Genomic DNA, 27,694 nt, shown 5'->3' with positions numbered 1-27,694 from the left:
ACACAAGGCTGTGAATTACTATGACTAAATAAAGAAGCCAATTTTACTAAGAATATTAATATCTTTCAGGAACTTATAAACAACTTAGATACATGATAAAATACCTAAACCTACTTGAATGTGAAAATATAGATTCTGCATATTGAAAAGGAAGTATTTATGTCATAATAAAATCAATAAAGACAAGAAATTTAGGTAAAAAGTAGTTTATTGAAAATTTATTAGCCTAGTATTCATCTATTACTTATCGTGGCATCGCGTATAAATTAATTCAGTCGGAGTATTTATTTACAATTAACGTTACCCATAGAATATGTTTCTCTTTGAAAAAGAGCAACTTTCACTTTTTCATCAATTGGATATAGAAATACTGCGAACTTACAACCATATTCTGTTACGTCTGTTCCTTTTAGCTGTATTATATTATATTCACCGCCCACATAAAGTGAAAAAAAGTTTATAATCATGCATTAAAGGGAAAGGTGATAAGGATAAAAATTAAAAGAAGACTGCAGAAGATGCAGCTAAAAAGAGCAGACCTAATATATATTTTATTATTGATATCTTGCACAATTTTTTATGCAATGGCCAATAGTGTTACTTAGGCTTCGTTTCCTGATCGTTGACATATCTTATATAAATCTCTCTTTCGTCATTACCACCAGGTGGAATTTCGGCCTCGTTCAAATACGACACACCTATCGCGAGTACGGAACCGTCGTGACTGAAACTGAGTGCAGCCACACCAGCATTATACCGATGAAATTGGCATAGACGTTTCTTATTGAAACCATCCCAAATGTTTACATAGCCGTCTGAGCCACCGGTGGCGAATGTGTTGTATGCAGAATGAAAACTAATAGCATTCACCGGATAGATGTGCTCTACGTTATTCTCTTTAATTCTGTGACACTTGAATGCATACTTCTTCTTTTGAGCCTCTGGCATCGTATCAAGATACTCAACGGCAACCCGACCTTCTATGCTACTCAATACGTAACCCTGAAACATGATAAAAATAACAAAGAATTAAATATGAGTGAATATATATGTTCGATATTGCGTGAACAGTTTAATGGTAGCAATGAAAAGTATCGTAATTACTACTGTGTAACTGTTACTTTGCAGGAGAATTATTTGTATCTTTTTTTTTTCTCAAGTTTTCTTGATTATTATATGCATTATATAATACATTTACAAGAAACAATATACAAGATACAAATAAAACCACATGGATTAAAATTATAAGATTTTGATACAGATTAGTGATAAAATGGTATTTGCAATTGATATAATTAGAAATGAAACAAAAAAAACCAGTTAGGTTTTTCATCAATATCATTGAATTGAGTGAATTACAAGAAACTTTCGAAGAATAAACATACCTGTTCATTAGGGAAGCCTTTGATGCAACGTGTCTGATACTTCAGACTACTTTCTCTTCTCTGGAACATGCCTGTCATATTTCTCAAGTCCCAAATGCAGACCTTTCGCTTTGCAGTTCCTACCACAAACTTGTCTCCGCAAACGGAGAGAGCAAGAATCACATCTGGCTGCAAGTAACTGCCCACGCAATTAGGCAATCGTGGATCCCACAATTTTACCGTAGCATCCCAACTGCCAGTTAATATTGCATTTACTGCTGCACAAAACTCAATTTTTCTGATCGCCTTTTCATGTGTACCCATTATTGTTTCTATAAGCAGATTTTATTTTTTAATATATATACAACTTATAATTTTAATGGCACATGTAAAACGTATGGAAACAGTAAAATCTAAAATAAGAAGAGTAACAGTACCAGTATTACTATTTATATCATACATCTTCAGAGTACTTCCTAGACCGCCACTATATGCATGAACAGCATCCTATAAAAGATATCCTTACATTACAGAGAGTATTACATGAGAAATTATTTTAACCTTTTATTCCATAACTTTCACTTACTTGAAATGCAACATCTAATACTGGCAAATCATGATTGTACTTTATTCGCATCGAATTTGCATGAATGTCATATAGCCTTACTGTACTGTCCCATGATGATACTAGTAGGAACTGTGTGGAGTTTGGTCCAAATTCTACAGCAGAAATTGCATCAGTCGGCGGTGATTTTATTTTAAATTCAGTCCTCGACTCCATTCTACGAAAAAAACAACAATAAGTACTTTGTCACAAATTGCCACAAGTTTGCATCGAGAGTCTTGACTGATAGTATACTACAATATTTCTTCTCTCCGTAAATTACATATTAGTTGTATAACAGAAATAAAAGGAAGGAATTTTGTTAATAAATACTAATCGGCACTAACGCGAATGCTTATACTTAAGCCTGTGTGAGTCTCTCCCGTAAACACAATATAACCTATAAACATATCTGACCGGTTTATTTTATACACTTACTCAATAAAAGTTGTGCTTAAAAGGAGAACCTTCAATTCCTGTACTCCTATATCAGATGTATATGTATTTTTCGATATAATTTAAAGAATATACGTCAGTCTTTTTATAAATTTATTTATATATATATTCCGTGGATATGTATATACACACATACAAATCGCATAGGCTGCGATCGTAAGTTAAAGAAATTTACAGATGTGTATTAGAAACAAATTTTAATAGTACAGCTTCAGCCGCGATTCTTACGTTGATTGGTCAAGAATCATGTGATCAAGAATCATGTGATCTCTTTTATCTATAGTTCTCTTCAGCTGAATTGGCTGTACCGTTCAAGAAATTTACACACACATTGAAGTGTATGAAAAGCGTACGTACATACGAGGTTCTCACGCTTCAGTGTGTGTGCATTTCTTGACTAGAGCAGCCAGTCGAGCTAAGAAGACCAATAATCATCGATACGCGATTTCAAACAACTTTGATCTTCAATACGTAGTCCACTATAGCCATGGTAACCCACCAACAGCTAAAAAGAACGGACTCAGAGGCTGCGCCGATCATACTTTGCTGCTGCCTCGATATATATGACGTCATGATCCTGTTGGTAGAGCTTACGCGTTTCAGCGGTGTTAAATTAATCCGAGTCGTGCCGACGTTTTTTCACCGATCAATTACAGCTGTATGTTGAAAATGACGTGTCATGTGTTACTCGCGTTGCCACATGAATTCAAGGAGCATGCAGCTTCGGATTTGCATGTAACTAGAATCTTTCTACTTTCGCAGGTAAGCGAATCCCAGACTTACGATACACTCGCTTGTCGGCAAACAAGTTTGTCAATATCGAGATTGAAATTGAGTCAAAAGTCATAGTGATAATACGTTTTTTTCCTATATTTATGGAAAGAAATGAAAGAAATGTGCATTTGTGGCGCAGATATGATACGGTTAGTCTGGAAACTGGACGGATAATCTCTCTTTGATGTTTCGTATGTTTTAAACAGATATATAAATGTAACATATATCAATGCATTAATGAGAGACGCACATGATGACAAATAAAATAATGAAATGAACTAGTAATTTATATTTTTTAGGTTTGATGCACTGTTGTCAATAATAATGTCCCGTGATACATCACATTGAAGACCGTGTGTAATCTGTACATATATATATATATATAAAGATATAAGCTGTACAATGTGGTCCTTTTTTTCAAAAGACCCTGCCAAAGATTTCCCGTATGATATCGGGGAGCCTATCCTAGGCTTGGAAAACAAAAGCATTTGGACGCTACACAGAGCCAAGAGAAAGGTAATTTAATTAGATATAATAGAGATATAACACTACTAGAAGTATCGCATGTATACGTGTAATATACAATATTATATTTTATCCATTCTATAATCTAGTAGCAGAAATATTGTATTAAGTTCTTCTACAGGGTACCACAACTGGAGAGGATGTTTCAGTTTTTGTCTTTGATGTTAAGAACGGAGGGGAGCCACAGCTGGACATTGCCCGTTCAGCTGTGAAAAGACTTAAGACACTTAGGCACCCGAGTATACTAGCATATCTCGACAGTCTTGAGGTATGAGTTGTATCAAACCTTTCTGCCGATGTTATAACCGTGTTAAATAGAGATGTGTAATCTGTATTTTATTGCTTTAGACTGACAAAATGGTTTACTTAGCGACAGAACGTGTGGAGCCGCTGCATAATCGTTTGACACGGAAATGTGACGCCGAGAGTAGGTCTAAGAACGAATTGTACTTTTCCTGGGGTATATTTCAAATTACAGTATGTATTAATGAGTATGAACATTTATGTGTTGGAAATTTCTAAGCAACGCACAACATTGAACACAGGAGAAAAATCTATAATACATATTACTTCAATTTGATGGCAGAGGGCACTTAACTTCTTAAATAATGATGGGAATTTACGGCATAATAATGTCAATCTGTGGACAGTGTTTGTCAACGAAGAGAGCGGGGAATGGAAACTCGGTGGGGTTGAGTACATGACTGCTGTGGACACGCCTTATAATTTATTACCCCCCACTTTCCAAGTATATCAACCACCAGAGGCTAAAGAAAATGCAAAACCAGTAACTAAATGGTAAACTGATTATATTAACTTGATCGAGATATTATGAACATATCTATAGGCACATGATAGAACACGTTGCATATTTTCAACTTACATTAGTTCTTGGTAGAAAATTGTGCGTTAATTGTGAATTTTTTTCTATCAATCCTCACATTTTAGCTGAATATACTCTAAATAGTTAAGTAAGTTACTTTATATACTTGTAATTGTCTCAGAATACCAGCTTCTATATATAAACATTCAGGTTTAATATTAACACTATGAAACTGATGTGAATAAATAAAAAAACAAATAGCTCAGTCGACATGTGGGGACTCGGCTGCCTGATCTGGGAAACATATAACGGCACGCTCAACACCACGCCACAGTTAAAAAATACAGACAAAGTAAGCTGTTTGCTACTTTATGTTACACCTTTACGAGGTGTGCCACAATCCCAAGTCATCAATTGACGGGGGCGCTTGTTTCGTTTTCCAAGATTCCGAGGCAAATAGCGGCAGTGTATCGAGAACTGACCGGCGGTAATCCGGAAGGAAGACCAAATCCCGCGGATGTGATAGCCCGTTGCCGCAGCAACGGTGGTTTCTTCAAGAACGACCTCGTGGACGCTCTGTTGTTCCTGGAGGAGATTCAGATGAAGGAGAGGGGCGAGAAGGGACGGTTCTTCGCGCAGTTAGCGGCCCAACTGGATTCGTTTCCCGACGGTGTTGGTCGGTACAAGATCCTGCCGCAGTTGCTGGCCGCCTTTGAGTTCGGGGATGCCGGTAGTGCGGTACTGCCGCCGCTGTTGCAGCTGGGTTGTCAACTACCCGACGTCGAATACCAGCGCCGTGTGGTGCCGTGTGTCGTGAAGCTCTTCGCGTCGAACGACAGGGCGACGAGATTGCGTTTGCTGCAGCAATTGGACCGTTTCGTCGATCACCTGCAATCGGCGACCGTTAATGAGGCCATCTTTCCACAGGTAACGGTTTCGCCGATTGGAAACTTGAGGGGGAAACTATATCGAACATTAAAAAATAGTAATATTAAAGTAATATGAGTGTAAATACTTGTGTGAGCGAATTCTCAATTAGACAACGAAAATTATGTAAAATGAATTTATACAGAAGAGGATTCTAATTGTGTCATGTTACATGTTGTATGTACGTCTCTTGCAGGTAGCGAGAGGTTTCCTCGACACGAATGCAGCCATCAGAGGTCAAACGATCAAGTCGGTCGTGTATTTAGCACCAAAGTTAGATTACAATAATCTCAATGTCGAGATCCTAAGGTACTTCGCGAAGCTTCAGTCGAAGGATGAACACGGTGGTATTCGCACAAATACCACAGTTTGCCTTGGAAAAATTGCTCAACATCTTCATCCACAAATCCGACAGAAGGTAACGTCGATCGGAACCTTTTTGGATTATTCCTAGCTAGTTCAAACCGATACGATTATTCTTCTTCTCTTCTTCTTCTTCTTCTTTAATGGATATCTGTCTCACTCGGGACACAACCGCTGCTCTTTCATCTTCCTACCCCCCTTTTTTCCAGATTACTTTATTTTTGGATTTCTCTTCCTATCGATCAGGGTAGGTTTTTCATGAAAAAGTTTTTGATTATATGTTTAAAAAAAAATGTGACATTGCACTAATGCAGTTCAATGCCACAATACTCGTAAGAAAATGTAATTACAATAAAATGTAGGGAGCAGTTTTATCTTGTGACTTTTCATTGTCGAGATTTCTAAGCTGCCTGGTACAATAATATTTGTTAAATTGTCAACGTGAACTTTTAGGTATTGATTGGCGCTTTTATCCGTGGCACTCGCGATCCGTTTCCTCCGGCCAGGACCGCGAGTATATTGGCTCTGGCCGCAACGCAACAGTACTATCTGCTGCAGGAAGTCGCCAATCGCATTCTGCCGGCTCTGTGCCCACTCACCACAGATGTGGACAAAGCAGTGAGGGACAATGCGTTCCGAACAATTCGTGGTTTTATGTCTAAGCTTGAGAGGGTCTCGGAAGATCCTGGTCTTCGTGAATCAATGGGTAAGAACGCTTTAAACGTGCATGTTTAAAACGTTTTCATGTTTTTATTAGATGACGCAGCACGGCTGAGGAGTGGAAAATATTTCATTAAAATTAATAATTCCCTGGAAGATTGCTGTATTTGGAATGCTATATTTGAAACGTTTGTAGAGGCTGACGTGAATACCGCGACACCCAGTCTCAGCAACGCTGCGGCCACGTGGGCAGGATGGGCTGTCACCGCGGTAACGGCGAAGTTCTATCGCAGTCAGTCGGACACGCCAAAATCGTCGAATGCCCAGAGCACATCTAGGATCCTATTGAATAAACCCGCTTCCTTAGGTTCGCATCTGTTCCTTTTATTGGCTGTTCATCGCGTACCTTGCGCATATTCGATTGCTCGAGATGTTTTTTTCCTTTCTTTTATCTCAGTAATGGTAAAATTATATATATATATATATATATATATATATATAGGGGAGAAAAAAATGAATGAATGAAAGTATAGAAAAGAAAAATAAATGAATGAAAATGTAGGAAAGAAGAATGAATGAATGAAAATATAGGGGGGGAAAAATGAATTTTTCGACGAGCTTGATGTATGTATTCTTTAATAACGATGCTTCCATTCGGCGATTTTAGAACAAGCCAGCAGCTCGCAGAGCAGCGCAAGTACAACCGCGACGACGAGTAGCGCAACGAGCACGACCTCCCTCGATCCAGACTACGAGCATGATACGCAGAACACGCAGAACACGAATTCCGATTGCGACTGGGATTGTTGGGATGCCGACAATTGGGGGGACATGGAGCAGCAACCCGCCGCTACACAGTCGTCGGTACCGTTGAATCCAGCCAGTACTATATCATCGTCCGGCCACTCCCCCAAGGCCAATGAACAGTGGACCAGCCTTGAAGAGGAACCGGTTTGTCACTTGACATTTTGAAAAAATTCTATGCGCGAAGTCAAGATTTGCGCTAGATAGATACTCCGTATCCAACGTGATATGTGTTTGTGCGAACGAGCGATAAGTATGACGTGGCCGCAAACACGTTCCTAAGCCCCTGCGTAGTAAAATCGCTCAACCGGTTTAGAGCCGATTTCTCCTTAACAAAAAACACCGAAACATTATTCCCGTTTAAATCACACAATCCGAAATGAAGGATTTTTCGCAAATCGAAAACTTGAACTAGATCTTTTCATTTAAAACTTAGCAATCAGAGATAATTAATGCTAAGCAATTAAAGATAGATAGGGAAAATTTAAGTCCATTAAATTTTTATTAATAATATCGTTTAAAAATTGATCCATGAAGTTAACTGCAATACATTGGTCGTGGAATAGTCTGTATATAAGTGGGTGGTTTGATAAATAACTTGGTTCGCATACTAATAGAAGGCGACAGCGATATTTATATATGTGATCATAAAATGTCCTTCCTATGGATGAATATTCTGTGGTCACAAGTCATTCTGACAGTAATTTGTTGTTCGACAGTTGCTTAAACAGAAGTGTTTCGAGTAACAGTGAAAAATGGATAAAATTGGAATTCATGGTGTGATTCAATTTTTTTTCTTTGGAAGGGAAAACAACGAAGAAAATTTATTTCCTCTACATTGGGTGACTCATGCCCTTCCTATGAAACCATTCGACTTTGGGTAAATGAATTCAAGAGTGGCAGAACAAGTATCGAAAATGTACCACGTATAAATTGAAATACAAATACCGGTACATTAGATAGAAAGACGAGATAACGACAAGAATGTGACTAGTTAGTCACGGTGGAAATATTTCAGTATCGTTATCAACAACACGATAAACTTTTTTACTACGTTACAGGAGGAAGAAGCAGCCCAAGGTGTTCAAGAAAAAAATGATTCTTCCGAGGTAGGATGGGAAGATTCGGAATTTCAGCCTTTCGAGGATGTTCAACCTATAGAACAACCAGGTATATGCCGTTTGTTTTCTGAACTATAAATATCATTTTCTGGGAAATTACAGCCAAAATTGTTAAAGATTTATATTTATTAAGAAAAGAATGTTTTTTGGAATGTAATAGGCGTTCCTAGCGGAAACAATAAATTTGAGGAAGCAAAAAGGAAAAGAGAGGAGCGCAAATTAGCTAGGCAAAGGCAAATGGAGGCGAAACGAGCGGTGAAATTGCGAACCAATCCAGCCGTTAAGAAGATTTAAGTGAAATAATTACACGCCGTATATTATTGAACATTCTATTGTACATTAAGCGAATTAAACATTACGAGTAATACAATGAAAGTATTTTCTGTATTTATAACTTGTCCGATATAAAAGAAAGAAAAAGATTCATTCGAAACTGTTTTCTACAATATTATTTATTAATATTATATGCATGGAAAAATATACATGTTAAGAAAAATTTAATTATTTTATTTAACAAATTACTATGTTTTTACATCCTATACAGTCTATGATATAAAACATTATTTTATTTACATGTATAGAACCTTCTTAGGACAAATGGTAAGTTAAATAATATAAAATATTTAATCAGCCTATTAACCGCGTACCAATATACAAGCAACAATATTATAGATAATATCTTACGAATAGGGCATAGATTTTTTTTTAATTTTTGCTAATGAGATATTTTCTCCATAAAAAATACAAATTGTCAAATTTCCAGAAATATATGCTTAAATGAATAAGAATTTTAATTGATCGTTATAGTAGATAAGGCCTCGATAAAATGGTCGGTCTATTGCTATAAGTGAGACTGTTCATTAACGTTATCATTTGGGAATCGCATATTGAGATGGTTCGCATTGTTAGGTTCCCGTTTAAAACCTATATTTTCATAGAACGGTACTAAACGATCCGTGCAGTCCAAAGATAACTTGTAACAGTGGAAATGATGTGACAACTGCATTATGATTGTCACCACTAGTTTGCCTAATGACTTGCCTCTGTAACTGTTGTTGACTACTACATCTTCCAAACGACCTCGCTATAAGAAATTTTATAAGTGTGTGATCAATATGTTTTACATCGTCGTATCTATCCTGTTTCAAGAAGAATCAAGAAATGCGCAGAAAGCTACATACCACACCACAGTTATGGATAAACTTCTGTTCTACAACTAATGTTGCACAGGCAATTACTTTTTCAGTATATATATCTTCAATAACAACAATGAAATAACCACCTGCAGTCTTCATGCTGTAAAATTTATCTGAATGATACAAGAATAGTGATTAATATAGTTTTTGCTGTACATATTATAAATCAGTTTCTGCGATGACTTACTCAAAAATTGTTCCTTGGTAACATTTCCAACATCAGTCAATTGAGACAAAAGAACCAAGAAACCTGATGATAAAACAAATTATTTATAACATTTATTTTTATAACAATTATTTGCAACATAATTTTTATATATTTTTATGTAAAAATATAGAAAAGAAACTTATGTTGTAAAGAAAGTAACTGTATCTGAAATGTACCTTTCTCGTAATCTGTACTTCTTAATGGTCTTATAAATAATCCATCAGTGGGTGGTAATGACAATCTCTCTAATATAGTGGGATTAAAGAGATTAACTTCATCATTTAAAAGGAATTTTTCCTGTATAACACATTGTAGAACAACATATTTTCAATAACATTAAGGAATTTTATTAAAACTAACAAATTAATTTCTCTATGCTCCTTATGTATATCCGTTTATTTAATAATACAGCTAATCTCTTTTGTAGACATACATCTTTTAATTATCAGAGAATCAAATAGAAGACTCGAGTTATGAGATTCCATCTTCATGAAATCATAACATAAAAAAAGTTAATGTATGGACACTTTACCTGTGCCTTGCTCATTTTCGTTTCACAATCTGGCAGTTACACTCTCTAAACTTGTCGTCGAATCACACTTGCGATACCTGAGAGCAACTCGATGACTACAGGTATAGGTTTATTCTTTTTAACTGAACTGCCTGCATTAGATAGCATTCACGATTCTCTTTCTCTCTCTCTCTCTCTCGATACTGGTTCCAAGAACTTTTTTGTAGCCTTGCAGGTAATATAAAACCCATATCAGACTATAGATTAGAGATTGGGATTGCGAATTGGGGTTGGAAATCGACCAATGAAATCACAGCGAGTCTGAATTGGAATTGTAAATCATTATCACACTATGGATTAAAATTGGGTGCGTTCAAGGAAACGCTATTTAGAGCTATCGCGTCATTCTATCCTTATTGTATATATAAAAAGTAATAAAAATAGAATGTCACGTAGCGCTAAATAGCGTCTCTTTGAACATACCCTATATGTAAAGAGTAAAGCCAGCGGCACACGATGCTTGTTTTGTGCTGGATACAGATCTGAAACTGCGTTCTCATTGGTGCATTTTCGAAAATAGACAGGAATACGCCAATCAAAACGCAGTATTTCTATCCAGTGAGCAATCCAGTACGAAAACAAGTGCCATGTGCTACTGGCGTTAGAATGGTTGCGTTCGACAGAGAAAACAGTTTTGCAACTGTGTAAAATTCATATTTTCTTCTTTCTCTATCTAATTTTCACTGTCAAAGTACTGCTAATTTTGACACTTTTCGTCTATACTTGTACTATGTGTACAATTGAAACCAATCATTTATACATATTGATTTCTATGGCTGAATTGCCTTCATTTGATCGTATAACCTTTTTAGGATTGTGAGTTGCCAAGGCCAAACACTTTAGTCGCAGAATACACGCGTAGGTAGCGATTTTGCCAGAAGATAAAGGCGTGAGGAATCGAGAGATCGTTGCACTGATTTTTATCGAACCTTCCTCTGGAATATCTTACCGACCGACCAACGATGAGACCAATCTGTTGTATCTAGGGATGGAGAGCGTTTGAAATGATAAAAATTACTGGGTGAACGTGCAACCCCGTAAGCTGTGTAAAAATTGACTGGAATTTAAGTAAAATTCAATTCTGAAAACATTTGCTTCCCGGCAAACCGTGAACAGCACGGAGATGGCCGATGAACATATAATAGAACGGAATGAACATTTAGATATGCCGACCTCGTACATGGATGAAATCCAAATTCGTGACATAGGTATATAAATGCATCTTTTCTTTTTAAATTGATTGTTTTTGAAATATACGTAATGATTCCTTGGGAGTCCCAATAAACATCCCATCACCTTCTTAGCCGGGAAATGGTCTTCGTTTTCTTCGGCGCACTTTCAGCAGTTATTTTCCATTATTTTGACTGCTATTTAGATTCTAGTGTGAAGTGATGAATTCAAGTTTCACCCATAATGACGAATCGACGCAAAAAGTCCTTTGGATTGCGATTAAGTCATCAAACACTACATTGAAATGTTCATTCGAATTCATTCGAATGTGTTTTTGGTCAACAGCCAACAATCGCAGTATCTATCACACAGACAGCTTCTTCATATTCAATTTTTCATGTAGAATATTGTACACCCGTTCAGTTGAGATGTTTATAGCCTTAGCGATCTCATATACTCTGCGTCTTTTATTACGATATGAATTTTTTTGGATGATTTATGTATACTTGATGTATATTTTTCTTTCTCAGATTTCGAAAGACAATATCCAAATGGTAAAACGATATTTTATAAGAAAGCCAAGGTAGAATTATTTCCATCGTACATTTGTTCGGACGGTTTGGTAAGACGGATAACTATTTACGAGGATGATCAGTACACCACACCTATTCGATACTGTGAAAAATATTTAAACAGAAATGATTATCTTGTGGAATCCACGAGAGATCTCGACACAGATACTATTACGGATTCCTTTGAGAAAGGCCGATCGGATTATTGCAAAGGTGCACACTATTGCACTTACAAGTTTTACAATGTTATTTTTATGAAACTAAAAAGGGAGAAATTAAAATGCAATTAATATAATAATAATAATCATTGATATTAATAATCTAATACGTTTGACGTCATCTGTGCTTATTATTTTTTTGAACAAAGATAGTAAAGTCAATTTCAATGTCAATTTTCCTTCACAGTCCTCTGTTGTAAAAGATTTTGAATTTTTTTAAATATTTTAAAACAATACACTAACTGTTGATTAATATCGGCAGCACATCGTTATCTAGCATACGACAAGGACACGATAGATTGCGAGAGAGTGATAGACTTTTACTACAAGGCACACTTCGATGGATTGTCACGCATTGAAATGGGTCCATTCCATTTGACTCAGCATTATGTAGACCGCGATGATTTCCTTTATTACAGGTAAGCCGTCTTTAATGGTCTATGTGAAAGTCAAAGTCAGTGAAGCTGGGTCAAAGTCAGTTCGCTAATCGAAATCATTTCTACCTTTTGATTATTTTAACAGACACACTGAATTTTCAACGGACAAAAGCAATTCAACGACGAATAATATCCATTCTCGACATATCACAGTAATGTATCCTTTATATGAAGTTCCTTCTATTTATTACAACGTAGTGAAACGAAGGCATGATTGAACTTTTATGCATGTTGCAGAAAATCGACGAAAAGTATCATAGGAACGAGAAAGTTTTGGCTCACAGAGACATAGCCGTCCGAAAATTCATAATAAACAAAAACGAAATACATATTAAGTATCATTATGACAAAGGCCAGAGTACTAGAAATACCCGTACGTTTATGAAACCGACAGCAGATCGAGGAGATCGTTTGGTCTTCGATCCTAGTATGGTTCACGAATATCATGTAAATCTCTCTTTTTCTTTCTATTGATGTATCTGTCTGTGAAATGATTTGAACATATTTGAACACTTCAAATGATCATTTCAAATGATTGCAAGTCCTAGTATTGCAAATGTGTAAAAAAATTATCGATTCGGAAATACCGGGACTGATTTTCAGTAATGATTCCAGAACTTCATCAGAAAAAATACATTCAAACTGTTTCGCAAACAATTGTACAGCGAACTGCACATGTATAATTTGAATTTTATCCTCTCTGTCCATAGCCGAATCCGATGGCGCTACCGGAGAAAAATATCTATCTGTTTTACGATTTCGATAAACACTTAAAAGACGAAGATCATTGTACGTCGCGCATCAAAGATACCGAGAGCGAAGTTGCGTCGTTTCTGAAAAGGAGAGCCGATGAAAAACTAAACTTGCAGCTTACAATATCATTGTTCGACAGAGATCGGGTGGTTGACACTGCCGTGACGAAATTGGAAACGGTATTGGTTGCTCGTTCAACGTTCGTTGACTCTTCCTAGTTAACACGTTGACTGCCACAGTGACACTGGAGAATTTGGTGTGTCTGACGCCATTTGAAAGACATCAGCGTGTTAACATATAATTAATTATGTTTATTATTCAACAAAATTCCTTCAAACAAAACCTACGTGAGTTAATTCGTAGTTGACATATGAAACAAAGAAATTTTGAGCTTGGAAGAAAGATAGCTTGTATTTACCAGTCAATGTGTTAATCAGCCAGTTCGATAGTAATTTGATCACATTCATACCGTTTTGCAGGAGGGGCCGCGTTATTTGAGTCAAGAGGATGTTATGCGAGAGTTGGACCCATTAGGGCCATATTTGGCACGAATCAGCGACTTGTCGCTTATCACCAAGGAGGGAGCGTATTTGTTATACGACGAATGCTTGAACGACTTCAAACAGTCTTCTGTGGAGAAAGCTAATCGTATTTTATTTGTGATGCAAGAACATAATGCTAAATTGGAAAAGTTGCAAGCTTCGTTGATACAGGTGAGAAAAGCAGCTTCGCTCGACGAAGTAATTTTCCTTAATCATTATCGTTACGAGCTTATGGTAACCTATACAGCACAAATATCTGAAATATATCTAAAGATATCTAAGGACCAGAATTTGTCTTTTCTGATTTTGACGAGTTTGGATCTGTCGCTAAGTGTCTCATGCATCTTGTACTTTTATTTGGATCAATGTGAATAAAACATATAAGTTAAAGAAGACAGAGCGAACTAATAAGACAACTGTCGAAACAACGCGAATGACATATAATTTTGATGACGATGACATCATGTGACTTAAATGGAACGTAATCTAGAAACATTAAAGATACATTAAACAAACATTAAACATAAAAGACGTCTAATGACTCACTAACTTCGGTTAAATTTAACCGACGGTTAACTCAACGGAATTGACCAATCATATTGATCGGTTTAACCAATTGGCCAATGCGATCGATCAATTTTGTTGAATTAATGAGTCGGTTTGGTTATTCGAAGTTGATGGAAATGACTGTAAAACATGTAAGATATCTTTGAAATGTCTCTAATATCGTCTTTTAAACATTGATATTATCTGGGAATTAATAAAATCACGACTATGCGTAGACTGCGGAATTATCGAAAGCGGAGGAGGAACAAATACTAGCAAAGATCAACGAACTAAATTTCGACTTGTATGTGCTGGAAACGTATCTCAATCATCACAGAGAGTCGACGTCGAGGAGATACCAAGTACTGGTGAACCGTTTGCGAGAAAGTCCATTTTTACAATCGTTCGGCATAAAGCTTTGACTACCTCGGAAGAGAGCTACATGCAAGTGTGAGGGATTCTAGCTGACGCAAGAACTGATTACGAAAAATCATACTTATTTTATACCAGAGAAAATACAATGGCGTTTCGTCGTGTATAATAATGCGATTTATATTATTTTTGGTACGTATCGTTGAGTAGTCATTCATTGAAAGGACCATGAGCCCATTTGACCGATGCATCTACCTGAAACGATTTTAAAATGTGAACGAAACCATCGTACTTTACGCTTTCTCTCCAAGTTTTTTTTTTTTACCTTCGTCGTCGAAAGTAGCCAGGGTGAATTTACTGAGTTTATTCGTGAAGCTCCCGGTGGCAGTGGTTAGTGGATAATCCAACAGGTCACTGTTGCCCTCGCTACTAGCAAGCTGACGCAGACGATAATCATCCGCGAAGCCGGAGATTAAGGTGTCCATCATTATCGCCTGTAATGAACAAATCAATTCTTTACGATACTTCATTTTGTAAGATAAAATCCAATGCCTGGACATATACCTGACCCTGAACATTCTCATTGTTTTGGTTTTTAAATATTAATTCTTTAAATTAAATGGAATATTTAAACTTTCAACACAGAATATATATATCAGATGCAAATTAATTCGGTGCTTTTACACTTAACGTCTTGTAACTCTGATTCAACTTTAAATTTTTTTCCCGCCCTATGGTGATTTGAAAGTTTTTCCGCGAGGACATTCATCAGCTGCCCAGTAGATGAAGTCATAGAAAACAATGGAAATTATTTCGAATATTAAACTTGTACTTGACTTTTTATGAATAAATTTTGAATTTCATGAAAAAAATGGCACCGAATTAATTTGCACACCTGATATATAAAATTAACCGGTACCTGTCTTGAGAACACTTGCAAGATTTTGTAAACTCGTGTTCCATTCTCACGCACCGGAAACTGCAGAAACAAACAAGGCAGACAGTTTGGATTGTTTTCGTCCGAAGGCTTTGCCATTTCCCAACTCAGTTCTGAATATTTTAGTCCCAATAGCAAACTCTGCAAAAATATTTTGTTAATGTTACCACACTATATGAGTACTATAGAACTATAAAGCTATATTTATACGGACTACGATAGATGAACATAAATATTAACATCAAAATAATCTCGACTTTGCGTGTCTATTGCAACTTACACACTGCATATCATCGACTATATACACCCCCGATGTGTTGATCGCGATGAGGATCTGTTGATCGCGATTAGTGATCCACGATGCGAGGCCTCTCACTGGCCGTTCGATCTGACCTTGAAAGAAGGCCGCCCCGTAGCACGGTAAATTCCAACAGAACTCGAGATACTTTCTAATCAGCTTCCTTGGGTTCGCGTTGGATGTGCTGCCGTTGTGACTGTTCGGTATTCGCTTGTATTGCTCAAAGAGGTGAGCCTCAGGTGCACCCTTGCCACCTACCAACCCAAGTCCAAGCCCCAGGCCCAGCCAAATGCTGGGAGATGCGTGATGATGTGGTAAAAATCGGCCCCGGTGTTTCCGGAAAAATGCTAGAGTGTGGGTTTGCGCGTTGTACGGCCCGAGCTCGATGCGAGCTTGTAAGGCTCCCAGAGTGGCGTAACGCGCAGGACCATCGCATGCGTATCGTCCTGGAGAAAAGGAAGTTTGCAAGATAACACCGAGAGGCGATCTATCCAACGATGTTCGATTAAGAGTACTCACCTTGCAGAACATTGTGTCTGGCCTCCGCGTAGAGCAGCTCGAGCACTTTGATGTCCTTAATCTGCTCCTCCTCCGCTCTTGTGAGAAAGATGTTCCTGCGAAAGTATAGCAAGGGCTCCTCGTTATCGGAATCTTCTCCATGTGAGCTATATTTGTTCACCAGGTAGCTCCATTTGGCGGCCAACTCTACTGGCTTATGTGTTGGACGCAGCTGCACCTCCAGCTGCGAAGAGCACATCCACAATGCGAACACTGGGGTGGCAGTTACCAAAGCTAATCTCGTCAGGCCTAGTTCAGCTTCAGATTGTACGGTCGTGAAGATTTGCTGCGTGGTCGCGTTTTGGTCAACTTCCATGATCAAGAATACTCCCGTCATCAGGTACACGGCTATGTGTACGGTGGGTCTCCCTGTGTTCAAGTATTGAGACTGATTTGTCACTGCTTTGTTCACTGAAAATCGAAACAAAGTCGATGATGATGGAAGAAATAACATATATGTTATATAAAAAAATTATATTTGCATCTCTTAAAATCCCTGACAAATGTAAATACATACATGAAGATGAGTGTCCTTCCATTTTGTATTCATTGGGGTAACGGTGTATTGGTTGTCCTCTTTGAATAGGACATTCATTCTGTTGCTCCATTTTTTCTTTTTCCTTCAATTTTCTTAGTTTCCTCCGATCATTATTCGTTACACCATAAGACCTATTAATACAAAAATTGACAGTCAGACTTGTATAAAAATATACATTGAGCTTTAACTATTTGGTCTATTCATGCATAATATTATCTTGTTTTAGTTATTTTTTATTCGAAATTTTAGGAATTACGTATACGTACCATCTGAAGCGGTGTAATATTTATAACGTACTTGTGATGCTGCAATCGCGAGAACGAATGATCGTTCACTAAAGTTTATTATTATAATTCTTGCATTTTCACTATGCCGTTAAGAAATATCCATTATCATCGAAACTCCTAGTTTTTCCATTTTTGTTTGATTTCATGTATCACCACTACGTTGTCCTACTGCCATCTGAACTCTGTAGCAACAGCGGTTATTGATTATTTGTACGTAGCTATAGAACATGAGGCAAGTCCATTTGATTCGTCACGTGCCACTACTAACTAAACTAACTGGGAAATCAAAGCGATAATATAAGTAGAGTGCATCGTAAAACTTAGGAAAATGATAGTTAAAGCAATATGTATTCTTATATCTCATATTTTGATTTTGATATATAGAATGTAATATCCTCTGGAGTCATTCGATAGGTCATTTGTGAATTGATCATCAATCATATAACGTACTTAGAGATTAACGCATATAAATAAAAATATAAACAAAGAAGAATAACACGTAATATGTTGGGACAGTAGTAATAAATAGCTAGTTTTTAATACGTGAAATTGCAAAGCTTCAAAAAGTAATATATCCTAATTCAAAGTACAATTAACTCAGGATTCAATCTTTTATAACACGTATCAAAATTAAAGTGACCCATGAGGTGTAACCTTTTGCAAATAATTATTTAAAATATTTGTCTTTTTTTCATAAAAGAATCTGTATTTTATTAATATACATGTTTGTATGCAATATTTATGCACCCGACATTGAAATATTCACATACGGTTGAAAATTTCGAATAATTTCAAGTCTAATAAGTAACTAACTATCATTAATGCTAATTATATGCTTAATGCNTTATTACATTAAGCGAACCTTCAAAATCATACTGGACGCCATGGAAGTTGATCCTGATATGAACGTTATGCAATGCTGGAAAAAATTTGACATAGCGAAATGCATTGTTAACATAAAAGAATCGTTGGGAGAACTGAAGCCAGAGACATTGAAATCATGCTGGAAAAAACTGTGGCCTGTTCTGACTGTCGAAAATGATGAAGAATCCGTGCAAATTCAAACTTTAACTGCAAACATTGCTGAAGTTGCGAATGGAATAGGACGAGATGGCTTTGAACAGATAGAATCAAATGACATTCAAGAGTTGCTTGAATCGCAAGATGAAGATTTGACAGAAACCGACTTAGAGGAAATGTTAACTCCGCATCCCATTGAAGAAGAGGCTTCAACGAGTTCTGAAAAGGTGGTCTTTAACTTGAAAAATCTGAGTGAAGGCTTACAGATGGCAAATGAGCTTTGTGATTTTTTTATGAAAATTGATCCGTCTATGGAAAGAAGTCTCATTTTTAAAAGGCAAATTATGAATGCTACAGCTGAATATCAATCTGAATTGAAAAATCTTTTAAACGCGGCAAAACAAGAAAAAATTACTAAGTTCTTTAAACCCTTGCCTAAGCCTGACAATAATTAGTAATAGATATTGTTAAAAATCACTTATTAAATGTATTTTATTCTGATATATTTTTTATATTTTGGAACCATGGAACGTATCCCCTATAATCCTATACAAATTACCATTCTATATCCACGGTTTCTGTATTCGCGGCAAATTTATGGAACATATCCCCCGCGAATAAGGAACTTTTACTGTATTGGTAATCAATCATGCTTAAACCATGCATCATTACATAATACAAAGACAAATTTTTCCGCTTATTGTTATATATTACTCTTATATAGAGTTTATGCACCGAACATAAATTACAGGTGATATAGCAATTGTCATAAGTTTTTCGGTTAAACTAATATTGAAAAAATATATAGTGTATATTATCGCGAACTGTCCTCGATATAGAATTATAACCTGTCTCGTTAATATCAACGAATTGCCTATAGAAGGATAAGAGAAGTTGGATTAGTCGTGATATCAGAGAAACTATTATATTTAATATATTTGGCGTGTAGTCATAGATAATTTGTATTTATATTAAATCCGCTACATTCATCGGCATTTCGTCGATCTGCGTCGAGTAATACTGTTCGATATCTCGCAGAATCCTTATATCATCGGTCTTCACAAAGTTGATGGATACACCTTTGCGACCGAAACGTCCTGATCGGCCTATTCTGTGAATATACAATTCACGATTGTTCGGCAGATCATAATTAATTACGAGGGAAACTTGTTGAACGTCGATTCCTCTCGCCCATACATCAGTTGTAATTAATACGCGACTGTAAAATAAAAAGACATATACATGAGAAGATTTTTAATATAATAAATGCATATACATACATATTTTAGAAATCCTGTTTCTTTAACCCTTAGCTGACACACGTCAAAATAATAACGTACGTGCTATAGGGGATATTTTGGATCCCAGCGAGAAAAAATGTGTATAATTGTTTTATTTATCAATATTGGGTCAAGCCTCGACTAATACTAGGTGACGCCACAGAACCAAATTTGGCGCGCAGCTATGAAAAATTTGCGTTCAAAAACACTCTGGGGTACTTTTAACCCCGTGTGTCAGCTAAGGGTTAATGCTCTTGGTCCCTCACTGCAGTTGTTTGATAACGTCAGAAACAAGAAAACGTATAATACATAAAATATATTAAAATAAAGGGATATGTCCGTAAATTAACACTTGTGATCGATTAAATATCTTTAAGATATTTCGAAAACTCTTTTTGCTCTATCAATAAATAACCGTAAAATTAATAACACGGAAGTTTCCTTTTTGCCCTATCTTCTCTCATAATTCCATCACGTTAACTTTACGGTTATGTATCGATTGTTAAAGATTGATTTCAATGTATTCTGTAAGAATTTTGGACTTTAATAAGCTTTCCCTCTTCTGACGTCATTAATCAAGATGACCGAGGCAAGAAAGTGGAAGCCTTAAAACTTCTGTCGTACCTTGCACCGGACCGAAATTCTTTCATTATGTTGTCTCGCTCCTTCTGTGGCATATCTCCGTGCATGGAACACACAGTAAAGTTCGCCTCTCGCATCTTTTCCGTCAACCAGTCCACTTTACGTTTCGTGTTACAAAATATCACTGCTTGTGTTATCGTTAATGTATCGTATAAGTCACATAGTGTGTCGAATTTCCATTCTTCTCGTTCTACAGCAACAAAGAATTGTTTTATCCCTTCTAACGTCAATTCATCACTAAAGAGAAAATAATAAATTAACATTAATAATCAATAATAATTAAAATTAAATTTATATCGCCACCGAGATGAAAGATTACTTACCGTTTCACAAGGATACGGATAGGATCTGTCATGAATTTACTTGTCATTTCTAAAATCTCATGTGGTAACGTAGCTGATACTAGGACAACTTGTGTTGCTGGTGGTAAATATCGATATACATCATAAATTTGTTCTTTGAATCCTTTATTCAACATTTCGTCTGATTCATCCAACACCAACATTTTTATAGCTCGTGTTCTAAGTACACGCCTTTTAATCATATCTGAAAAAATATTACACATATATGATTACATATGATTTTTTATTTGACTTTATCCTGCAAAGGTAAAAAGAATGATAGATTAAAATAGGACGCTTTATACATGTCATTTGAAATTCTAGGTAATTTTTGAGGTATTTGATTCGTTTTGTTTGATTTTTTAATTTTCTTAACAGTATACAATAGTACACAAGTAATCTATTATTTGATAATCAATATGATACTTACCAAATACACGACCTGGTGTACCTGATACAACATGTTGTCCATAGTCAAGCTTTCTGATATCTTCTCCAAGATTTGTACCACCAATACAAGCATGACATTGTACATTCATAAAGTCTCCCAAGGCAAGAATAACCTTCTGAATCTGTGTTGCGAGTTCTCGAGTTGGAGATAATACGAGAACTTGAGTTTCTCTCACTTGTGTATCCAATGATTGCAATATTGCAATAGAAAAGGTGGCAGTTTTTCCCGTACCCGATTGGGCTTGAGCTATTACATCTCTGCCTTTCATAATGGGTTTAATGGACCGTTGCTGAATAGCGGAAGGTTTTTCAAAGCCTACAAGGCAGAGGTGAGAATATAATTTAATCTTTCAACATGTACATTTAATATAAGAAAATGCGAAACCACCAAAAGATTAAGGTTAGTTTAAGTATCGAGGAGAAAAAAAACTTCACATACCATACGCGTAGATCCCGCGCAACAATTCATCGCGGAGACCCATGCTATCAAAGGTAGGAATAACTTCGACATCTTCACTGGTTTCAAATTCGACGTTGGATAAATCCTCGGTTTGTGCAACGCGACGTGACTTAATCTCTGCCATTTTGTTGAAACGTTAACAAAATCTGTACGTCTAAATTACATCGACCTTCTCTATCAGCAGTTTACACCAATGCTGCCGTATAAAGGAGAAAGAAGTAGTACCAACCAGTGTTCCCAGAGAGCCTATGGTCTGTTCTTTTTAGTTGCACTACTGATCTGGTGAAATAAGCAGGAATTTCAGCTTCTTATTCACCATTAACGTGCTTATAAATGTTCATAAATACCAAAGGAAATGACTTGGTGTAAATGCTTAACAGCCAAAAGGTGACTGATGGCGCTTATAAGCGTGAGCACTTCGGCGTGTGAGCGTCCAAAAAGAACGCACCTAAAATGAATTGTACGAATAAACTTCCAACTTCTTACCATGCGATATTAATTACCTACGCACATGATGTAAGTTATGTCGGTAAAAATGGTTTGAGTCTCGCCTAAAGAAGAATTTAATTCTAAAGTCTCCGCGACGAGCCGCCACTATCCTTATTGAAGAATGAGGTGTAATATAGTCGTGGACGGAAAAATTATCTCACACAATTTTTTTATGAGTTTCACAATTCATTTCACATGTAATAGGAAAATATATCATCTGAGAATAATTAGAAAAACAATTTTTCTATGGGTACGAAATATCTCTTTTGGTTTCGAAACTTATTAAAAAAAATATGACTTTTCTATTCATGACTATACGACTCAATGGTAAATAAGAGACACCTCCCTTATTTTTCAAATAGTATGTCTCGACGACTAATCGAGACATACTTTTACATTACTAAGGAGCGTAGCTGAAAAAGTTTCTCTCACGTTATGCCTCGTTTTTTTATATGTACGTCACATTTCAATATCTTTTCGTCAAAGGAGAGAACATCTGATGTAAAGAAAAGTAGTACACACTTTTATCGTGACATATCTTTTTATTCGCTGCGCAATTCTAGATTTTAAAGGATAAGAGTCTTGATTACAATTGCTTACTGCGATCGAATATTCTTTTCGCACGCGCGCGGCGAACTCTCAGAGAGATTACAGTATGTACAATATAATAAAAAATAGTGCGTCTCTTTACAATTTGTGAATCTATATACAAGTCGCGCTAAATACGTGATTTATACAGATCGGGACGGATCCCTCGGATGCGAAGACGTTGTCGAGTCGCGTTCTTCGTCGTCGCCCGCGATCATGGGTCGCGAATAAATCGCCACGGAATGATCGATCGCGCGGTCTTCTCTAGCGAAAAACCTAATGATTTACGCCGCTTCAACCAGGGCAGAAGAAAGAAAGTTACAAGTGCGTGCGCGGGACACCGGTTCGAAATTTCTGCCCGCGGGCAATTGTCGGCGAGCGCGCGGCGGCTTCGTCGGCGCATGAATAAGCAATCGGTACAACATTTACATTCATTCGAGGATTATGAATAGCCTCCTTTCTGCGCGCGAAATAAGAACCCGAATGATATAACGTGAGCTCCAGCGGGAGAAAATCAATTCGGCCGATGCGTCTTCCTTTCATCACCGCCAGATTCTTATCGGCTACGTCGCCTCGTCTAGTATTTCGTTGACACGTGATTTCGCTGATTCCCTGATCTATCTGTCGGCAAGTTTTATCACAATTCACAAACTCTCTTGCAACATGTACAATGTACGTCCATCACGATCCACACTCTTGGGGTGAGGAAAACATTAAATTAACATATTGTTGCTAAGGGGGACACTATATGAGAGACAGCGGTGTTGTGAGCGTGCATTTTCGTGTCGTACGTATAAAAAATTGACAAATCAATATTAATTTCTCAATACATATTAATATCGACATATTTAATTTAATATAATATTAAATACTAATATTTGATATTTTTTCATCGAATCTCAAGGAATAGATTTTATCACAGGGATCCTATCTGTTTTTTCTAATGTTCGAATAACTTTTGAGGTATCGTAACAACAAGTATAACAATATGAAAATGTACAATGTACATGAAGGAAGTCGGGATTTATTTATTATATAAATATCATATGTGCCCCGGTTTAGCGGTCAGCGACGGTTTAAGTCGCTGTAATAAAGCCTATTTTGTGATATGATCGGCTGCATCAGCACGCTTAACGCGCCTCATCTTTGCTCTAACGTGTCTTTCTGTTCTTCGTCAAAGTCGCGTGATAAAATGCAATACAATCGGAATAAAACCGTGAAACATCGAAATAACACAATTAGTCGTCAGTGTTCGGCTTCAAGGACGCGTTGCATCACAATAATGGCAATTTGTACAATGATCGCAGGAACGTTCACATTGGCGTATACAAAGTATGTGTCGGCTGATCGATATGAGACTCATTCGCGGCGGGTCGTTCGATATAAGTGCGCTTAAGACGTCGTTATACGCCCCCGCTGTCGGTTGCGCGAATGGGATCGAATGGTCGAGATCGAAACACTGTTTCACAGATAAACTACATCTTTCGCAACGACAACCTTCGGTTTTCGGTCGCTGGTCGATCGTCATTCTTGCGTAACGCGGCTGATATCCGTTGCGCGATTTTACACATCGATAATGATCGACGATTTCCGTGTTTGCCGGAAAGTCTCGCTTTTATATCATATGTACAATGACGGGCAGAAAAGTTGTTACATTTTTCTCATGAGTTTCGCAACGCATCTTGCATTCAATAGAATGTGTCTCCTGAGAATAACCGAGAAGCAAATTCTCCTGCATTGGATGCATTCCGAAACTAATCCGAAAGGAAGCGTCGCAATCTTTCTGTCCACCGGGTGTATGTGGATCTCACGAAATGTACAAAAGCGATACGAAAACGCTTTCGCGCGAAGAATTCGTCAGCGGGATCGGAAACTGCGTTGCGATTCGGCCGAACGAACCGAAGCAACCGAGCGACGATCTCTCTCGCGAGTCACGTGGATTGCGACACGCTGGATATGTTGACACCGGCTGTGTCCGGAGCAGATCGCTACGCTGTGACGTAAGGCACTCGCATTGTACGCATAGAGCGGACTGCTCGCGGTAACTAATAATTATCAGCGCGGATCAATGAATCGCGGCCAAGATCGGTAGTAGAGCGATCGTATCGCGTCCCACAGTCAAGTCAATTGGCACATTGTTGACCGATCGATCACGTGGCAACTGTCGTTTTGTTAATCGAACATCGTTAGCCGACCCGTGAGTTTACTTCGTGTTTCAACAAATATCAAAACAGGGCCGGGAACAGATGTTGGACAACGTTGGGAACAATCGGTCGACAATGTGTTTAGAACACGTGTTCACTTTTTTTCTCTATCTGCATTCTAATATCTCGACTTAGACGTACGGAAGACCGATCGAATTGTATTTAACAGCTACTCGAGGCGGGAAGAAAGATCTTGTTGATTCGCTCGACACCTCGCACGATAATTTGGCGAAAAACTGGCGAAATTCCAAGGATATCCGTCGCTATTCCGCAATCGAAGTCAATATCGCGAATGGAATGTGCGTTGGATAGTAGTACTTATCGAAGTCGCTGGTGGGAATAACGTTACCAATGCCGAGACTGCCAGTTAACAATGCATCCATTGTCTAAGTCCACATTCTAATACCTCAATTTAGACATATGGAAGATCGACCGAACTGTATTTACAGCTGCTCGACGCAGGAGAAGGATCTTATCGTTGCGTTCGCCCTGTAACTCACGCGATGAATTCGCAAAAGCCGCTGGAATCTGCTGGAATCTCGCCAAGTTCCCAGGATATTCGTCGCTATTTCGTAACCGAAATCGATGCCGCGGGTGGAATGTGCGTAGGATAAATACAATTGTCGAAGTCGGTACGCCACGACAGAGGCATTCGCCATGGGCATTCACGCAGAGAGCGCGCGTATGCGTGCGTGCGTACCTGCGTGAGTGAGTGTGAGCGGGCCGAGGGGAGGGCGCGGAAGAGAGGGAAAGGGGTGTAGAATTGCTAACACATATCTCGATATCTCGCAGTTCGATCTCTTGAGTCGGCCGCCCGTATATTTACATGTATAATTTATATATCCCGTGGCCCAGACGTACACGCGTCCGGCCAGGGCGGGCCGTCCTTACGATCGTCCTGGGACGTCCGTCGAAGCCTGCGCGCGCGCGCGAGTGTAAGCTGTCTCGTAACGCAAGAGAGAGAGAGAGAAAGAGGGAGAGGGAGAGAAAGAAGAGAACGAGAGGAAGAACGCATTATAAAAGGAAGCCCGACTCGAGGCCCGAATCGAGAGAAATTCGCGGGGATCCGATCGCGCGTGTTCCCACGATCGTTTCGATCTCCTCTTTGGAGATTTTCGGGCCGTGCGCGCGCTTTTCGAATGACGCGCATTCTTCCCGCGAATTAAAGCGCGCCGTCGATGAGCGCAGGTTAAATTAATCGCACGCCGGCGCGGCCATTTGCTCGGTGCTGTTTCAGCGGTCTGCGGAAAGTTCAAAGGACTAGACTGAGCCTCCTCGTGACCATTACATCGTATATCGCAGAAAATACAAGTAAATAACCAGCTAAACCGGAAAATAAACGGACTTTCCCGAATAATAGCGAGAAAGTTTCAACCGTTCCTCACCGGCGTTTCTCTCGAAACTGACGGTCGAGTGAGCCGCAAGAGACGGCACGTGAGAGAGATGTGACATTTTCGTGTATCCTGCGTGCGTGTCGACTCACGCGCGTGTGCGTGATCCGCAAGCTTCATCTCAGCCTCAGTCGCGACGAGATGCAACGTTTCATTGCGAGATCTCTCGCGATAAACGGGCGATTAGCGATCGTGGTTAATCTATCAAAGCGCAGATTACGAGATGCAGGTAGCAGCGGCCGCTCAGTCTTTAACTCCAAATCACCCACGAACACGCGAACCTGTTAAGGCCCCTCTGCACAGATCGCGAAACACAGTTCGCAGACGCGTATGCGAAATTACGTTTCACCGCACGCATTCGCAAATCGGCCTTACGTAACGAGTCAAGTCAACTCCAACTTTCCGCGTTATGGCAATTGCATCGACTAATTCGAGAAAAGCAAAGAATGGCTGTCACTTGCCTGCTAACCTTCGCGAACTGCGTATTGCAACCTAGGTTAGACGGGTCTTTAAGCCGGCGCGCGCGACGCGGAAAGCGCCCGGGGAGAGAAAACGGGAAGCGGACGTTAATTAAGCGAATTCCATAATACGCCGCGTAACACGGTCGTGATAAGGGTTACCGCCGACCCGTCGCGCTCGTGGGATTTCTTTCGGCGGTGTAATGCGAGAGCCGAAGAGCGGCTTTCTCCGTCTCTCTCCGTCTCCCTGCCGCTATTGTGGCCGCGAGGGCCCAATTAATTATAACGTATCCGCAGAGGGGGAGAGCATTGTTGCGTCTGCGTTGTTGTCGAGCGCACGCGTTGCGCATTGCGGAGCTCCCGAGCGCGATCGTTGTTTCTTCTCTTTTCTGTTCTTTTTTCGTCGATTTCGTACACCGTCCTCGATCTCAGCTCGAGCTCAGCGAAATTCGCCGGTTGTTTCAGCAAAATCAGCAAGGATTTTGCGAGCAACACGCGAGCCACGGAAGGGAAGTATCGAGGTACAGTCGGAAGGGCGTACTTATCTCTCACACAAAAGCAATCCAGAAACTATCGTATTTCACAGACAGCAAGTTCCACATTGTGCCGATTGGGCACTTCCTGATAATGGGTCCCGCGCCACTTTACGAAAATTGCAACGATTTTCAACAAATTTCGTTTCGTCGGTTGAAGTTGTGCGCGGTCACCGGAAACTCAACCGGTGGAATCAAGTTCTAAAGCTGCTTT

At 38.4% G+C, this 27,694-nt stretch overlaps 6 protein-coding genes across 13 annotated transcripts; 2 read left to right on the top strand and 4 right to left on the bottom strand.

Annotated features, from left to right (window-relative positions):
* Positions 1 to 211: 211 nt before the first annotated feature.
* LOC106747332 (mitotic checkpoint protein BUB3) lies at positions 212 to 2,868 on the bottom strand. Of its 3 annotated transcripts, XM_014624747.1 has the most exons (6): positions 2,782 to 2,868; positions 2,407 to 2,452; positions 1,951 to 2,146; positions 1,802 to 1,871; positions 1,386 to 1,696; positions 212 to 1,002 (listed from the first exon to the last, which is right to left on the bottom strand). In XM_014624747.1, the coding sequence occupies exons 3-6, from the start codon at positions 2,143 to 2,145 to the stop codon at positions 598 to 600; spliced, it is 981 nt and encodes a 326-aa protein (XP_014480233.1). In that variant the 5' UTR covers position 2,146; positions 2,407 to 2,452; positions 2,782 to 2,868; the 3' UTR covers positions 212 to 597. The 3 variants fall into 3 exon arrangements, with proteins under 3 accessions (XP_014480233.1, XP_014480232.1, XP_014480234.1); XM_014624746.1 differs by lacking the exon at positions 2,782 to 2,868 and having other exon boundaries at positions 2,407 to 2,597; XM_014624748.1 differs by lacking the exons at positions 2,407 to 2,452; positions 2,782 to 2,868 and adding an exon at positions 2,316 to 2,334.
* A 210-nt stretch (positions 2,869 to 3,078) lies between these two features.
* LOC106747331 (N-terminal kinase-like protein) lies at positions 3,079 to 8,854 on the top strand. Of its 4 annotated transcripts, none has more exons than XM_014624744.1 (14): positions 3,079 to 3,186; positions 3,338 to 3,347; positions 3,498 to 3,714; positions 3,845 to 3,991; positions 4,072 to 4,200; positions 4,310 to 4,521; positions 4,808 to 4,898; positions 4,991 to 5,473; positions 5,670 to 5,891; positions 6,290 to 6,542; positions 6,693 to 6,863; positions 7,164 to 7,447; positions 8,362 to 8,470; positions 8,582 to 8,854. In XM_014624744.1, the coding sequence occupies exons 3-14, from the start codon at positions 3,601 to 3,603 to the stop codon at positions 8,713 to 8,715; spliced, it is 2,349 nt and encodes a 782-aa protein (XP_014480230.1). In that variant the 5' UTR covers positions 3,079 to 3,186; positions 3,338 to 3,347; positions 3,498 to 3,600; the 3' UTR covers positions 8,716 to 8,854. The 4 variants fall into 4 exon arrangements, with proteins under 4 accessions (XP_014480230.1, XP_014480229.1, XP_014480228.1 ...); XM_014624743.1 differs by having other exon boundaries at positions 3,308 to 3,347; XM_014624742.1 differs by having other exon boundaries at positions 3,308 to 3,389.
* A 53-nt stretch (positions 8,855 to 8,907) lies between these two features.
* On the bottom strand, positions 8,908 to 10,738 carry LOC106747333 (probable glucosamine 6-phosphate N-acetyltransferase). Its single transcript, XM_014624749.1, has 5 exons — positions 10,358 to 10,738; positions 10,002 to 10,122; positions 9,805 to 9,867; positions 9,603 to 9,730; positions 8,908 to 9,505 (listed from the first exon to the last, which is right to left on the bottom strand). Exons 1-5 carry the CDS (start codon positions 10,370 to 10,372, stop codon positions 9,263 to 9,265), a joined length of 570 nt encoding a protein of 189 aa, XP_014480235.1. The 5' UTR covers positions 10,373 to 10,738; the 3' UTR covers positions 8,908 to 9,262.
* Positions 10,739 to 10,974: 236 nt separating this feature from the next.
* On the top strand, positions 10,975 to 15,205 carry LOC106747339 (dynein regulatory complex subunit 7). 3 transcript variants are annotated; one of them, XM_014624763.1, is made up of 10 exons: positions 10,979 to 11,040; positions 11,209 to 11,254; positions 11,383 to 11,604; positions 12,097 to 12,351; positions 12,619 to 12,775; positions 12,879 to 12,945; positions 13,031 to 13,240; positions 13,504 to 13,725; positions 14,026 to 14,259; positions 14,871 to 15,205. In XM_014624763.1, the coding sequence occupies exons 3-10, from the start codon at positions 11,520 to 11,522 to the stop codon at positions 15,054 to 15,056; spliced, it is 1,416 nt and encodes a 471-aa protein (XP_014480249.1). In that variant the 5' UTR covers positions 10,979 to 11,040; positions 11,209 to 11,254; positions 11,383 to 11,519; the 3' UTR covers positions 15,057 to 15,205. The 3 variants fall into 3 exon arrangements, with proteins under 3 accessions (XP_014480247.1, XP_014480249.1, XP_014480246.1); XM_014624761.1 differs by having other exon boundaries at positions 10,975 to 11,040; positions 11,209 to 11,604; XM_014624760.1 differs by having other exon boundaries at positions 10,992 to 11,604.
* Positions 15,170 to 18,250, bottom strand: LOC106747340 (putative FERM domain-containing protein FRMD8P1). The gene is made up of 7 exons (XM_014624764.1): positions 17,604 to 18,250; positions 17,317 to 17,468; positions 16,761 to 17,210; positions 16,224 to 16,687; positions 15,926 to 16,084; positions 15,332 to 15,500; positions 15,170 to 15,261 (listed from the first exon to the last, which is right to left on the bottom strand). Exons 2-7 carry the CDS (start codon positions 17,405 to 17,407, stop codon positions 15,221 to 15,223), a joined length of 1,374 nt encoding a protein of 457 aa, XP_014480250.1. The 5' UTR covers positions 17,408 to 17,468; positions 17,604 to 18,250; the 3' UTR covers positions 15,170 to 15,220.
* A 1,303-nt stretch (positions 18,251 to 19,553) lies between these two features.
* LOC106747349 (eukaryotic initiation factor 4A-III) lies at positions 19,554 to 22,033 on the bottom strand. Its single transcript, XM_014624782.1, has 5 exons — positions 21,797 to 22,033; positions 21,338 to 21,673; positions 20,890 to 21,112; positions 20,549 to 20,803; positions 19,554 to 19,863 (listed from the first exon to the last, which is right to left on the bottom strand). Exons 1-5 carry the CDS (start codon positions 21,939 to 21,941, stop codon positions 19,611 to 19,613), a joined length of 1,212 nt encoding a protein of 403 aa, XP_014480268.1. The 5' UTR covers positions 21,942 to 22,033; the 3' UTR covers positions 19,554 to 19,610.
* Positions 22,034 to 27,694: the final 5,661 nt, after the last annotated feature.

Source organism: Dinoponera quadriceps, unplaced genomic scaffold (genome assembly GCF_001313825.1).
Source record: "Dinoponera quadriceps isolate SergipeBrazil2010 unplaced genomic scaffold, ASM131382v1 scaffold2305, whole genome shotgun sequence".
Classification (NCBI taxonomy): Eukaryota; Metazoa; Arthropoda; class Insecta; order Hymenoptera; family Formicidae; genus Dinoponera; species Dinoponera quadriceps.
The sequence above is the reverse complement of the archived record's forward strand: the minus strand, read 5'-3'. Positions and strand labels throughout refer to the sequence as shown.